This window comes from Eriocheir sinensis, chromosome 30 (genome assembly GCF_024679095.1).
Source record: "Eriocheir sinensis breed Jianghai 21 chromosome 30, ASM2467909v1, whole genome shotgun sequence".
In the NCBI taxonomy this organism is placed as follows: Eukaryota; Metazoa; Arthropoda; class Malacostraca; order Decapoda; family Varunidae; genus Eriocheir; species Eriocheir sinensis.
In genome coordinates, this window is record NC_066538.1 from 1,427,426 (window position 1) to 1,442,357 (window position 14,932).

Here is a 14,932-nt window from a genome sequence, read left to right on the forward strand (position 1 = left end):
GTCTGTTTCTGTCTGTTTTTCTGTCTTTTATCTTCATTTTCTACTTTCTTCATCTTTTTCCTCTCCTTTCTTTCTTTCTTTCCTTTCTATTTCCTTTGTTTTTATTTTTTCATCTCCCGTTTTTTTTCCTTCCTTCCTTCCTTCGTTCCTTTCTTTCCCCTCCTATCTCTCTGTGTCTCCTTCCTTCATCCCTTCTTGCCTTCCTTCCATTCTTCCTTCCTTCTTTTTTTCATCTTTTCCTCCCCTCCTTTCTTTCTTTCCTCCCTTCCTTCATTCCTTCTTCCCTTTCCCTTCCTTCCTTCGTTTCTTTCTTTCCCCTCCTATCTTTCTGTGTCTCCTTCCTTCATCCCTTCTTCCCTTCCTTCCATTCTTCCTTCCTTCTTTTTTTCATCTTTTCCTCCCTCCTTTCTTTCCTCCCTTCCTTCATTCCTTCTTCCCTTTCCCTTCCTTCGTTCCTTCCTTCTCTCTCTCTCTCCTCCTTCCCTCCTTCCTCCTTCCCTCCCTTCTTATCCAATCAAGCCAATATTAACATCGACCAGTGAGGAGGAGGAAGAGGGGAAGAGGAGGAGGAGGAGGAGGAGGAGAGAGAGAGAGAGAGAGAGAGAGAGAGAGAGAGAGAGAGAGAACACTTAGAAGGTGGCGAATACACATAAAAAAAGAGAAAATGAAAGTAAAGGAAGAAAAAAAAGAAGAAAAACAGACGTGGAAAAAATGAAAAAAAATAAGAACAAGAATAAAATAAATAATCGTCATAGAAAACGGGAAAAAAAAATGAAGAAAAAAAACGAAAAATGGAAAAAAAAGAAAGTAGAAGAGAAATCATTAAATAAAAAAAACATTAATAATAAATAAATAAATAAATAGAATGAAAGAAAATAAGAAAAAAAAGAGTAAAAAGTGAATACCAGAAGTTCATTAGCCTGACCTTTTTCTGAGAGAGAGAGAGAGAGATTAATGACAAAAAATAGTAATAATGATGATAAAGAATGGCGGCCTGCATAATCTCTCTCTCTCTCTCTCTCTCATCGTGCCGCGTAACAAGTGAAAAAAAGGTGAAGCTAATATTGATTCTCTCTTGTCTTCCACCTCTTCCTTCTCCTCCTCCTCTTCCTCCTCCTCCTCCTCTTCCTATTGTTATTTTCCATTCCTCATTTTCATCCATCAATCCATTCTTCGATTCCTTCTTTTCTTTCCTCTCTTCTCACTTCATTTATTTTTATTTATTTTCTTTCTTCCTTCCTTCTTCCTCTTTATCTTCCTTATTTTCTTTCCTACTACTACTACTACTACTACTACTACTACTACTACTACTACTACTACTATTATTATTGCCTACACACACACACCTGCTTTCAAGTTCCGTGCTGTAGATTACGTTTTGTTAATTACAGGTGAACGTGTGTGTGTGTGTGTGTGTGTATGCGTGTGTGTGTGTAGTGTTGCGTGTTTTCTTTGTTCTCTTCCTCCTACACACACACTTTTTTCTTCTCGTTTTTCTTGTTCTTGTCTTTCTTCTTCCCACTTCCCTCCCTTCTTGTTGTTTTCATTTTCTTCGTTTTTCTTTCATGTTTTTTTTTTTTTTTTTTTTTCCGTGTGTGTGTGTGCGTGTGTTGCTGGGTTGTGTTCATTGTTTTCTTCCTCTTCCTTGTTCTTCCTCCCATTCTCCTTAATTGCTCCTTTTCCTCCTTCACTTCCTCTTACTTCCGTTCCTCCCCCTCCTCCTCCTCTCCTCTTATTACCATTTCATTACTTCCTCTTGTAGTACCCGAGTTTCTGTGTTTCAGCGTTACTTCCCCCCTCCCCCCCCCCGTCACGTCACCTTGACATTCCCGAGTTATGTCTTCCCGCCTCTTCATGGGATTTACGCTTCCCCTAAAACGGGCTCAAGGCCACTCCCGTGTGTGTGTGTGTGTGTGTGTGTGTGTGTGTCCCAGTGGAGGTCAGCGGGGGTCAGCGTGCCGTCATCATCGCTGCGCCTGATGAATCACACGGTCACGCTGGGGTGTCTTGATGGCTGCGTTATGATGGGCGTCACGGTGCGGCGTGACAGGCGGGCCCCGGCGTGCAGGCAGGGAAGAGGTGATGGGGGGCGCCAGGGAGGGTAGGTGATGGGCAGCGACGGGAGGCGTCTGACATTATCCAGGCTGAATAAGTGATGGGCGCGGGGGTCCGCGGTGCCTCCAGTGAGTGGCACAGCTTCCTCCTGGCCGGACAATCGTGGAGACCCGCGGCGGCCGACGCAGCAAGTGGCGGAGTGTTGCTGGGCGACACAACCTGTGTGGGCGGCGGGAGGCAGTGCGGCGAGCTGTGCGGTGCCCCGGCTGTGTGGCGCGGCGGACAGCCGTGATCCGCGGGGCGGGGCCCCACAGTTCGAGAACTGTGTTGGGCCATGCGGCCCGAGGCAGACCTGACCGGGTCTGGGCGGCGGGGCGTGCCGTGGGGCGACGAGGACGCGTGGGGGCTGGGCTATCCGGCGGGCGCGGGCTTGGAGTACTCGCGCTACAATGTGTGGTCGGGCGGCAGGGCGCTGGGCAGCGGCGGGCTGTCCTCGGCAGGCTCGGCGCTGTCCCTCAGCAGCCCGGAGAGCTGGGCAGGGCGCGCCATGCCGAGACTACGGCGCAGCGACAGCCTGGCGGCGGCGGGCTCCTTCAGCCCCTTCAACGGGTTTAGTCCCCTGAGGCCCCTCAGCCCCCTGCTGCCGCCCCTCACCCCCTTGACCAACGGCGGCCTGGCTAACGGGCGCCCCGCGCTGCCCCCGTCTCGGTGGGATCGCGCCCGGCGTGGTGTGCCCGCCATGCAGCCCGGGGGTCGCGTCGGCCTGGGGGCGTGTCGACACGGCATCGGCGGGGGCCTGGCCTCCACGCTGCTGCTGCAGGGCCTCAGCCTGGGCAGGGTGGCAGCGGCGGCGGCGCTGCCCCCCCATGCGCCGCCCTTCAGCGGCCTCCTCCACACACCACCATTACCACCCGCCACCACCGCCGCCCTGCCACCCAGGAAGGTGCGGCGGCGCGGCCCTCACTGGCCTGTCATTACTGTTCCTCCACTCCTGTCCTTCACTGCCAGGCCCTTACCCCCCTCCCCTTCACCCCCCCTCCCTAGCTTATACAATGGCCCCCAGTTCCCCCCCCCTGATTATATAATGACCCTGACCCTCCACCCCCCTGACGGCCTTTCTCCCCCAGGCGTCCATCAGCAGTGACCTGGACGGCTCCGCGGCGGGGCTGGGGTCGTCGCGGGCGGACCTGGTGGCGGCGGAGGCGGAGGAGGAGGCGGGCAGCTGCGGGTGGCTGTGCCTGCGGCCACGTTGGCTGCAGCACGCCCGCACCTCCAAGTGGGTGCTCTTCTGGCTGTGCTGGGCCGCCGCCGCGCAGGGTACGTGCACACACACACACGCACGCACACAGGTATCAAGGTTCTCAGGTACATTTTCACTCATCCAGTCAGTTCAAAATAACTACCTGTTTCTACCACTTAATTAGATTCACCTGCAGTAGGCCTACACATCTTCACCTGGACGCATATATGCTACACAATGCAATAGAGTTTTTTTTCTTTTCTTTTCGTTTTCATTTCTTTTTTTTCCTAAGCTGCCTCTGTTGCTAAAAAAAAGGAAAAAAAAACACATATACCTTACACTTGAACACATCCTGATACACTCATACCATACACATGTACACATACTCATACATACACAGCACCTTTACATGTGCACAATGTATAATCAGACATATGCATACTAGTTAGTTAGGTTATCAATACACAAAAATTACAATATTATAGAGCGCTTAAGAATTACCTCTCTCTCTCTCTCTTTCTCTCTCTCTCTCTCTCTTGCATGGTTTAAAAAAGATTGATTTTTATGGAATGATTTATAGGTCATTTCCAGCCTCCTCCTCCTCCTCCTCCTCCTCCTCTTCCTCCTCCTAACGTCCTTCAGCCTTTGCCTTCCTCATGACCTTCTTTTTCTATTACGTTAGCTTCCCCCCTTCTCTCTCTCTCTCTCTCTCTCTCTCTCTCTCTCTCTCTCTCTCTCTCTCTCTCTCTCTCTCTCTCTCTCAGTCCTTTTTTATTCTCCCTTCTATTTTCTCTCCCTCTTTCATCTTCATTTCCTTTCTTATCTCCTTCTCCTCCATTTCTCTTTCTCCTTCTATTCCTTCTTTATTTCCTATTTTTCTTTCTACCTTCCCTATCCTTCTCTCTCACCTCCCTCTCTCCTTCTATTCCTTCTTTATTTCCCTTCTATTTCTCTTCCTTCCCTCTCCTTCTTTCTCTCCTTCCCTCCCTTTGATTTTTGCAGTAGTAGTAGTAGTAGTAGTAGTAGTGGTAATAATAATAATAATAATAATAATAATAATAATCTTCCTCAGGTATGGTCGTCAATGGGTTCGTCAATGTCTGCATCACGACCATAGAGAAGAGATTTAACCTGCGCTCCACCGATGCAGGTACATACATAGGTTAGGTTAGGTTAGGTGTTTACATATACACACCATTATTAATCATTCCTCAGTCCCCCCTTTATTCACCTTCTCTCTCTCTTCATTTTCCTCTCCATTCTTCCTTTTTTTTTTTTACAACAAAGGAGACATCTCAAGGGCACAAAAAAAAGAAACAATAATAAAAAAAACCTACTCGCTGCTCCTAAAACGAATCCAAACACACATTCTTACATCATCATCAATTTCTATTCCTCTATCATCATATATTCATCCTTTTTCCTCTATCATATTTTTCACCTTTGTTTTCCTTTAGTATCCCCAAAAATCATCGTCGTAAATCTCACACACACACACACACACACACACACACACACACACATCATCATTAGTTATTTTCTCATCCTCGGTAATTCATTTTCTCTCATTATTTCCGTCTTCTTTCTCCATTATTCTCAAAAACTCCACCAAAGGCTCTGATCGACACTTCCATTAAATATGCAGAGGTAATGGGGGGTTGAAATGTTACACTGAAAAGGGGAAGGGAAAGGGAGGGCAGGGAAGGGATGGGATGGGATGGGAAAGGAAAGGGAGGGGAGGGAGGGGAAGGGATGGGAAGGGAAGGGATGGGAAAGGGAAGGGAATGGCGGGGATTAATTTTAAGTAAGGGGAGGAAAGGTTAGAGTAGTGAGGGGAGGAGGAGGAGGAGAGGGGATATTGTACCTTCTCTCCTCCTCCTCCTCCTTCTTTCCTTCTCTACTTACTGATAACTCCTCCTCCTATCCTCCTACATTTCCTTTTTATGTGTCTCTTCTCATACTTCTCCTTCTCTCTCTCCTCCACTTTCCGATAATTCCTCCTCCTCTTCTTTTCCTCCACCATCATATTACCTCCTCCTCCTCTCCTTCATCCCGTCTTCTCCACCTCCTTCTGCTAACTCCACCTCGATCCTTTCCTTCCACAGGTCTCATCGCGGGGGCATACGACTTTGCCTTCCTCCTATGCTCCATGCCAGTGTCCTACCTCGGGTCACGGGCGGGGAGCTGCAAGCCGCGATGGCTGGGCTGGGGCATCTTCATAATGGGTGCTGGGTCCTTCCTCTTTGCCCTGCCCCACTTCCTCGTGCCCTCCTACATCCCCAGCAGCAGCAACGCATCCTCCATCCTCTATTGCCTGCGCCAGGTAGGGGCGAGAGTGTTGGTGGGCTTTTTCGTTAATGTTTTTTTTCTTTCTTATTTTACTTGTGCTCATTAGTTGCCTCCTGAAGGTTGGTTTTATTAACATACCAATATCTCGTTTACTTAACCAACTGCTCTTCTTTTGTCAGGAGGTTCATGTATAATTACTTGTTTTTAGTGTCTTGATCATTCCACCTTTCCACACAGCACTAATCTTCCACCCCATCCCCAGGGCACGAGAGAGAACCAGTGCGGGGTGTTGGTGGAGAACTGGCTGTCCTCGTACAGACACATCTTTGTGCTGGGACAGTTCCTGCACGGCGTGGGGGCGTCGCCGCTCTACACCCTGGGCATCACCTACCTCGATGAGTCCGTACCTGTCAAGATGTCCTCAGTCTACCTGGGTGAGTGTTGTGTACCTGTGTTGAAAGTAACTCAGAAAACATAGTCTCCTCACTCTGCAATGGTTCGTTTTTTTACCATTTACCATCACAACAGCCATTCTTTAATTACCTTTGCTCTCTCAATGATCCATCTTGCTTGCTTTCACGAAGTAGTAGTAGTAGTAGTAGTAGTAGCAGTAGTAGTAGCAGCAACATCACCACCACCACCTACCCTAATCAAATATCATCGTTGCAGGCATCTTCTACGCCATGGCTGTGGTGGGTCCGGCGGCTGGGTATGTGTTGGGTGGACAGTTCCTCCGTGTGTACATCAACGCCCCCAAAGTGCTGCCTGACAGGTAAACACACACACACACACACACACACACACACACCTTGAGTACCATTTCCTTAATTACCCTCATCACCCCTCTCAATATCAACCACCACCACCACCACCTCCACTACTCATCACCATCCATCACCACAGCCACAGATAACACCATATACACCTCCATTTCATCACCATTTCACCTACTTGCCTTTACCACAATACCAGCTTCACCACCGTAACACCAGCACCCTCTCTCACAGGTACGGGTTGGAGGCGAGCAGCGACCTGTGGCTGGGCGGGTGGTGGATTGGGTTCCTGCTGTCCGGGTCACTCTGCATGTTGATCTCCTGGCCCATCATGGCATTCCCCGCGCAGCTGCCGGGTAAGTTTATTTTTTATCTCCTTCTCCACTTTCCAATAACTCCTCATCCTCTCTTTATCCTCCTCTTCTCTTGTCCCTCCTTCTTTCCTCCAACATCTCCTCCTCTTCTTCTGTCTCTCTTCCTATCTATATGACTTTCTTCCTTGCCCTTCTTTCCTTCTCTTCCTATCTATATGACTACTCCTTCCTCCTTGTCCCTTCTTTCCTTCCTATCTTCCTTCATCCGTACATATCATCACACTAACACCACCTTCTTCACCACCACCCACAGGCGCAAAAGCAATCAAGGCATCACGAGTCTCCGAGGCCTATGGATCTACAGCAGGTGCAGGAGGAGGAGGAGGAGGAGGAGGCGGAGGAGGAAGGGACATCACGGCAGCAGGAGCAGGAGGTGGTGGGGCGGCAGGGTTCGGCAAGCTGCGGGACCTGCCGAAAGCCGTGAAGGTCCTGGCGCTTAACCCGACCTTCCTGGCCCTCTCCCTCGCTGGCGCCACGGAGGGGATTCTCTTGGCAGGGTTCGCAACCTTTACGCCGAAGTTCCTGGAGAATCAGTTTAGCATGGCGGCCAGTCTCGCGGCGCTGATTGTAGGTGAGTGGGTGAGGATACTGGTGGATGTTGTGGGTGGGTGAGTGGGTGATTGTATGTGGTTGTAGGGGATTGTGTAAGTGATTGTAAGTGCGTAAATGATAGTGGGGTAGTGTATGAGAGATTGTGATAGTTTATGTTAGGTTAGGTTAGGATAAGTTAGGTTAGGATAGGTTAGGTTAGGTTAGGTTAAATTAGGTTAGGTTAGGTTAGATTAGGTTAGGATAGGTTAGGTTAAATTAGGTTAGTCAGTTAGTCAGGCAGTAGGTTAGTTATTTTGTTATTTAATTATACACCCTATCAGTCAGTTAGTCAGGCAAATGGTTAGTTATTTAGTTATTTAATCATATAGCTTGTCAGTCAGTCTATCAGTTTGTCAGTCAATCAGTCAGTCAGTCAATGCCCTTCCCAACATTCCTTTTTCTTCCTCCTTCCTTCCTTCCTTCCTCCTCCTCCTCCTCCTCCTCCTCCTCCATCCACCTACCTTATCTGTTACCACCTCCTCTTCCTTTCTTACTTCATCCTTCCTTCTTCCACCTTACTCCACCCAATCTTTTACTGCCTTTTCCTTCTTCCTTTTTCCTCCCTCCTTCCTTACTCCACCTTCTTCCTCCCTCCTTCCTTACTCCACCTTCTTCCTCCCTCCTTCTTCCTTACTCCACCTTCTTCCTCCCTCCTTCTTCCTTACTCCACCTTCCTCCCTCCTTCCTTACTCCACCTTCTTCCTCCCTCCCTCCTTCCTCCTCCTCCTCTTTGTTCCACCTAACCATCACCTCCACTCATCCACTCTCCAGGATTTGTGGTTGTGCCGGCGGGTGGAGGCGGAACGCTGCTGGGTGGGTGGATCATCAAGCGTCTCCACCTCTCCTGTTCCGGCATCCTGAAAATGTGCATCATCTTCTCTGTGGTGTGCGTCCTCTCCTGCCTCACCTTCGTCATCTCCTGCCCCAACATCGATTTCGCCGGCGTCAATGTGGAGTATGGGAATAGGTGAGTGGGTGCTTTTTTTTTTTCTTTTTTTTTTTTACATTTTTTATTTATTTTTCTGTTCCTGTTTTTGTTTTTTTTCTTCCTTTTCCTTTTATTTTTTTAGTTTTTTACTTTTTCATTTTAACTTTTTTTTCATTTTTTACGTTCATTTTTTTATCATTTTACTTTTTCATTTTTTTATGTTTTTCATTTTTTATATTTTTTTTTCATTTCTTTTCACTTTTGGACGTTTTTTTCCATTCTTGTTTTTGTTTTTTCTTCCTCTTTCTTTTCTTTTTCTTTTTTTTCCTCCTTCCACATAACCTTCCTCCCTTCCGTAACAATCTCTCTTTTCCCTCCTTCCACATAACCTTCCCTCCTTCCACTCCCTTCCCTTCCCTCCCTTCCGTAACCATCTCTCTTTCTCGTCCCTCCTTCCTTCCTTCCACTCCCTCACTCCCTCCATTCCATAACGATCTCTCTTCTCCCTTCCATCCACTCCCTTCCCTTCACTCCCTCCGTAACCATCCCTCTCTCTTCCCAGGTCAACATCACCCTCCGCGCCGAGCCTCATCGCGTCCTGTAACCAGCAGTGTGGGTGTCAGGACGTCGCCTATAGCCCTGTCTGCGGCGCCAACAACGTCATGTATTTCTCCCCGTGTCATGCCGGCTGCTCGAGCATGGTGGAGGGGCAGGATGGGGTCAAGGTGGGTGTTATAGTATAGGAAGGTGACGCTGTTTTGGTACGGTGGATGTTTGGTTTTGGTCGTTGCGTTCATCTTTTTCTCTCTGTTACGAAATGGAAATAGAAGGAAAGAAATAAAGAAAGGGATGGAAAACGACTCCCAAAATTGATGTAGAAGGAAGCATGAGAAAAAAGGTTAAGTGCAAAAACAACCCTTCATCTTTTTTACTACATCTTCTTCCTTCTTCTACTTCTTCCATCTTCGTCTTTCTCTTTGTTATGGGTTAAGTGGATATAAAGAACCTTCGTCTTTTTTTGCTATTTCCCTCGTCGTCCCTCCCCTTCATCGTTTGTCTCTGCTTTCTTCTGCCGCCTTCGTTTTTCTCTTTGTTATGGGTTAAGTGGGTATGAACAACCCTCGTCTTTTTTGCTACTTCCCTCGTCGTCCCTCCCCTTTATCATCCGCCTTTGCTTTTGTCTGTCTCCTTCGTTTTTCTACTTTGTTATGGGTTAGATCTTCCTTCCTTCTCTTCCCTTCTTCCTCCCTCAACACCCTTCTCCTCCTCCTCTTCCTCCTTTTATTCCTTCTTCCTTATCCTCCTTTCTTCCCTCACCACCCATCATCACCCTCCTCCTCCTCCTCCTCCTCCCTTAATTCCTTCTTCCTTCTTTACACTCATTCCTTCTCCTCCCTTCTTCCTCCCTCATCACCCTCCTCCTCCTCCTCCTCCCTCAGGTGTTCCAGGAGTGCAGGTGTGTGGCCCCGAGCAGCCCCACCGCCCCGCCTGGTGACCCCCGCCTCGCCCCAGACTCAGCGCTCCGTGAGAAATGCCCCGCCACCTGCCTCCTCATGCCTGTCTTCCTCGCCATCTTCTTTGTGACGATGCTGCTCACCTTCATCATCAGTCTCCCGGCGCTCTCGGGCACGCTCAGGTAAGGGGAGGGGGCGTGCTCCATTCCTGTAGCTTGGTGATTTCTTCTTGTAGGAAATCCACAGTCAAGGGCGTTAACTCGTAAATTCCACCTTCATTCACCCCTAACAGCACCTAACCTCCTCGATCCTCCCCCCAGATGTGTCCCGGACTCTCACCGATCCTTCGCGCTGGGGCTGCAGTGGATAGTGATTAGGTTACTTGGCACTATTCCCGGGCCTATCCTTTTCGGCGTCCTCTTTGACCACACCTGCATCCTCTGGCAGTCCACTTGTGGGAGGGGAGGCGCCTGCAGGAGCTACGACAACTTCCACATGAGCAGGTGTGTGTGTGTGGTGGTGGTGGTGGTGGTGGTGGGGAGGCGTATGTGTGTTATTCATCATGGCCTGATCACGTGTTGGACTTGTAATCATTTATGTGATTATCCGTTTATCTCATTTTTTTTGTTCGCTCTAATATTTTTTTACGTATGTTAATGTGTGTTAATTCTCTCTCTCTGTTTGTGTATGTTTTTTGTATAATTCATGTGTGTGTGTGTGTGTGTGTGTGTGTGTGTGTGTGTGTGTGTGTGTGTGTGTGTGTTAATTAATTTCCTCCCTGTTTTAATATATTTTCTCTATCATTGTATTTTCATTGTACTTTCACCTCCATTTTAATACATTTCCCTCGTCTCTCTCTCGCCCTCACAGGTACATGATGGCAGTTTCCGTCCTCTTCAAATTCCTCTCCACCATTCTCTTCATCATCGCCTGGTGGATGTACAAGGCGCCCCCCACCTCCTCCGACGCCCTACCAGACCCCCCGCTGACCCTCCCCATCCCCCACTCCTCCCCCGCCACCACCCCGCCCATCACCCCGAAGCGGAAAGGGTTCAGGGGCGGAAGGGAGCTAAGGGGGGTGGACAACATGGGTGCAGAACTTACCTGAATAGATTGTAATAGATAGATAGACAGGTTAGGTAATAGATATGGTAGATTAGGTGATAGAGTAATAGAGGAATGAATACGAGTGAGGGGGAGGTTCAGGCGTTTATAGATCGGGTGTTATTCTATATTTTTTTTTTATAATGGGTTGTGATGATTTTTTTTTTTTGTATAGATATCAATAGACAAATAGGTGGAGCAATAGACGAATGAATGCAAGTGAGGGGAAGATTCAGGCGTTTATAGTTAGGGTGTTATTCTAGACTTTTTTGTATACATGCTGAGTTGAGTAAGTGATTTTTTTTTTTTTTTTTTTTTTTTTTGTTTGAGGAGACTGCAATAGACGGATAGATAGATAGATTGATAAGGGATTGAATGCGGGTGGTGGCGAGGAGATCGATCGCAGCGTTTATAGATAAATAGATGGATCATTGATGGGTATTTTTTTATCATATGTCGAATTTAAGTAAATGGTGATTGTGTCCGCTTGTGTGTGTGTGTTTGTGTGTTTTTATTTCACTTTTTCGTTTGTGATTTTGTGTTTATCTCATTTTTTCGTTCGCTTTTTAATATTTTTTTGTATGTTTATGTGCGTTGATTCTCTCTCTATTTGTGTGTGTACGTGTGTGTGTGTGTGTGTGTGTTTTTATTTCACTTTTACGTTTATGTGATTTTGTGTTTATCTCATTTTTTCGTTCGCTTTTCAATATTTTTTTTGTATGCTAATGTGCGTTGATTCTCTCTCTATTGTGTACGTGTTTTGTATTTCTTACGAGCGGATTAACAATTACAGCTGTTTCACAAGCTCTCCGTAACTTAGCCCGGTAGCAGCGGGGACCATGTTTCTTAATGGTCCCTCTAAGCGAGAAAAATGAGAAAAAATCACCACTCATACAAACCATTTCATAATATATATCAAAGCATTTCTTATCAGTATATGTATCATCTATTTTGGGGGGGTTTATATCGTGGCACAAATTTGGCCCGTCGCTGCTACACGGTAAAGCCACAGATTTGGCCCGTCGCTGCTACACGGTAAAGCCACAAATTTGGCCCGTTGCTGCTACACGGTAAAGCCACAAATTTGGCCCGTCGCTGCTACACGGTAAAGCCACAAATTTGGCCCGTCGCTGCTACACGGTAAAGCCACAAATTTGGACCGTCGCTGCTACATGGTAAAGCCACAAATTTGGCCCGTCGCTGCTACACGGTAAAGCCACAAATTTGGCCCATCGCTGCTGCACGGTAAAGCCACAAATTTGGCCCGTCACTGCTACCAGGTTAAGATCTAGATGAACAAGGATGGTAGCGCTTGTAATATTGGTGTTAAAGCGTAAAGCCCTTTTATCAACAAGCCAAGGCAAGACGGAACTGAACCCCAAGTGCAAATACATTACGTCAAGAAGAGGATGAGATAGCAAAGCAAGAACTACATCACTGGAGGATCAAATCTCACTTCTACCTATGAGCAGCGAACGACACTTACTTAATTCCGTACTTAATTCATTTCCGTACATATTTTTTTACATTCTTTAACGTACACATTCTTTTTAAGTGTTACCATATTGTTAATTTCGTGCTAATGGAAGTCTCTCAAAGGTGGCTTTCCGTAGGTGGCAATACTGTACCCAATGGTCTATCTGTCAGTAGTAGTAGTAGTAGTAGTAGTAGTAGTAGTAGTAGTAGCATTACCATATTGTTATTTTTGTGCTAATGGAAGTCCCTCAAAGGTAGCTCTCCGTAGGTGGCAATACTGCACCCATTGGTCTATCTGTCAGTAGTAGTAGTAATAGTAGTAGTAGTAGTAGTAGTACCATATTGTTATTTTTGTGCTAATGGAAGTCTCTCAAAGGTGGCTCTACGTAGGTGGCAATACTGTACCCATTGGTCTATTTGTCAGTAGTAGTAATAGTAGTAGTAGTAGTAGTAGTAGTAGGCAGAGTGACCAGATACAAGTGCTGCCCCCTATATGAACAACCATCTGAATTTATGACTCTCTGCATTGTTCTGTATAATTATTTTGCTGTACATGAATCATACTGTTTTGTCGACCTTCTGTGTGACTGTATATATCATTTTGTACCTACTTCTAATCCCTCATAGATAGATATAGATAGATAGAGATATAATTTTTGTACAACTGTGATTGTTTCCTTCCTTTACGATGCTGTATATTAACACTACGAGGTTTTTTTTTTATATATCAATCTTGCGTTAAAATATACTAATAGAAAAAAAAATGGTCCGCCCGTAACATAGTGAGTCTTACGCAGCAATTACTTAATGTTTCGTGTTCTCGGTGAAAGTTAATTGCTCTAGGGTATAAGTGGAATCTATCTGTGGTTGTGATTTGGTTGATGAAGAGGAGTTGTAGTAGTAATAGTAGTAGTAGTAGCTATAGTAGTAGTAATGTATGGGTGGTAGTAATTGGAGAAGGAGAAGGAAGAGGAGGAGGAGGAATTGTAGAAAGTATAGATGATAGTATATGTAATAGTAGTAGTAGTAGTAGTATCTTCGTAAAAAATATCCCATTTAACTACAACCCAAAAAATCACGTAAAAAAAAAAAAACCTAACACAAAAACGACCATATTTGTGTGAGATCCGATTCTCTCTACATAGTTTTTTATCGAACATATATTCTTTGTACTTAATCACTAGACCACAAACATTGGCGAGATGCTGTCTAACGCACAAAAACACACACACACACACACATACATGCACATGCACACGATATACATACATAAGCCAGCGTGTGTACGTATGTGTGTGTGTGTGTGGGAAGGGAAGGGGAAGGGAAGAGGAAGGACAAGGCAATGGGAAGGGGAAGGGGAAGGGGGAGGCCGGGAGGTGCCTTAAAATATATATACCTTCTATTATATTATTTTTTTAAACGCATAAGATTCTGTTTTTTTATCTTTTTAGTTGTTTTATTTGTACATGAGATGATTATTATAAAGATTTCTAAGATGGTGTGTTTTAATGGAGGCCTAAAAAAATTGTTATGATCATTGTTGTTTGTTTTTCATTGATATTCTTTTTTTCTTTATTTTTTTATGCTTTCTTTTTCTTCTTTTCCTGTTGTTTTTTATGGTAGGTTCATCTTTCTTCTTTTCTTTCTTTTTCTTTCTCTTTTTCTATCTTCTTCTCTCTCTGTTTTTCTATCTTTTCCTTCTCCTCTTTTAATGTTTTTTTTTTTCTTCTTTATTTCTCTCTTTCCATGTTTTTCTCTTTTCCTGGTCTTTTTTTTTTTTTTTTTTTTTTTCATTTGATTCTTTTCTGTTTTTCTTTCTTCTCCTTTTTCTCTTTTCATTTGTTTTTCATTGATTTTCTTTTTTTCTTTTTATTTCATTCTTTCTTTTTCTGCTTTTCCTGTTTTTTTTTTTATGGCAGGTTCATCTTTTTCTCTTTTCTTTCTCTTTTCCTTTCTTCTCCTTCTCCTCTTTCTCTTTTCATTTGTTTTTCATTGATTTTCTTCTCTATTTCACTTTTTCATGCATCTTTTTCTTCATTTTTCCTGCTGTTGGTTAATCTTCTAAGGTTCTTTTATTATCTCATTCTTTTTCTATCTTCTTTTTCTCTCTTCCTCTTCCAACCCCATCTTCCTCCATTATCTTCTTCACCTATTACCCTGCCCCTTCCCCCATCATCACAGACTCGCTATATATACTCCGTTCACGCTAACCAGGCAGACAAGCCCCGCCCCTTTCCTCAAATACGCGCACGTGATTGGCTGCGGGGGAAGGTAAGGTTATACATGGTTGTTAGGCCGAGAAATAGCATTAAAGGGTAAGATTTAATGTAGTAAAACGGTAAATATTGAACGTGACGATTAAATATGAAAAAATTACCCTCGAAATTAAATGGCGCAGGGAATTATAAAGGAAACGGAGAAATAAGAAAGAAAAATACAAATAAATGTCATGTAAATATTTATAAGCATTAAAAACTAGTAATTCGTGGTTAAATAAGTCGAATAAATAACATGACGAAATATGACACTGACAGCAACTATTATATACACGAGATAAGAAAAACCTCAAATAACAATCATTCAACTATTTAAAACACCAATAGGACAATAAATAATAGTTAAATAAGGCAAATAAACCACTTTACATG

At 45.2% G+C, this 14,932-nt stretch overlaps 1 protein-coding gene across 6 annotated transcripts in view; it reads left to right on the top strand.

Moving 5' to 3' along the window:
- The window catches only part of LOC127005408 (solute carrier organic anion transporter family member 4A1-like), a 28,085-nt gene extending 14,320 nt beyond the window's left edge, over positions 1-13,765 (top strand). For 2 of the 6 annotated variants that reach the window (XM_050874226.1, XM_050874225.1), the window contains 12 exons: positions 3,183-3,372; positions 4,368-4,445; positions 5,401-5,618; positions 5,847-6,018; positions 6,254-6,356; positions 6,592-6,713; positions 6,985-7,302; positions 8,094-8,289; positions 8,813-8,975; positions 9,690-9,886; positions 10,025-10,207; positions 10,575-13,763. In XM_050874226.1, the coding sequence (XP_050730183.1) occupies positions 3,183-3,372; positions 4,368-4,445; positions 5,401-5,618; positions 5,847-6,018; positions 6,254-6,356; positions 6,592-6,713; positions 6,985-7,302; positions 8,094-8,289; positions 8,813-8,975; positions 9,690-9,886; positions 10,025-10,207; positions 10,575-10,812 (2,178 nt within the window). In that variant the 3' untranslated portion in view covers positions 10,813-13,763. Of the gene's footprint in view, positions 1-2,135; positions 2,999-3,182; positions 3,373-4,367; positions 4,446-5,400; positions 5,619-5,846; positions 6,019-6,253; positions 6,357-6,591; positions 6,714-6,984; positions 7,303-8,093; positions 8,290-8,812; positions 8,976-9,689; positions 9,887-10,024; positions 10,208-10,574 lie in introns of those variants that run through there. The other 4 variants (XR_007758498.1, XR_007758500.1, XR_007758499.1 and 1 more) reach the window with 4 other exon arrangements.
- The last annotated feature ends 1,167 nt before the right edge of the window (positions 13,766-14,932 follow it).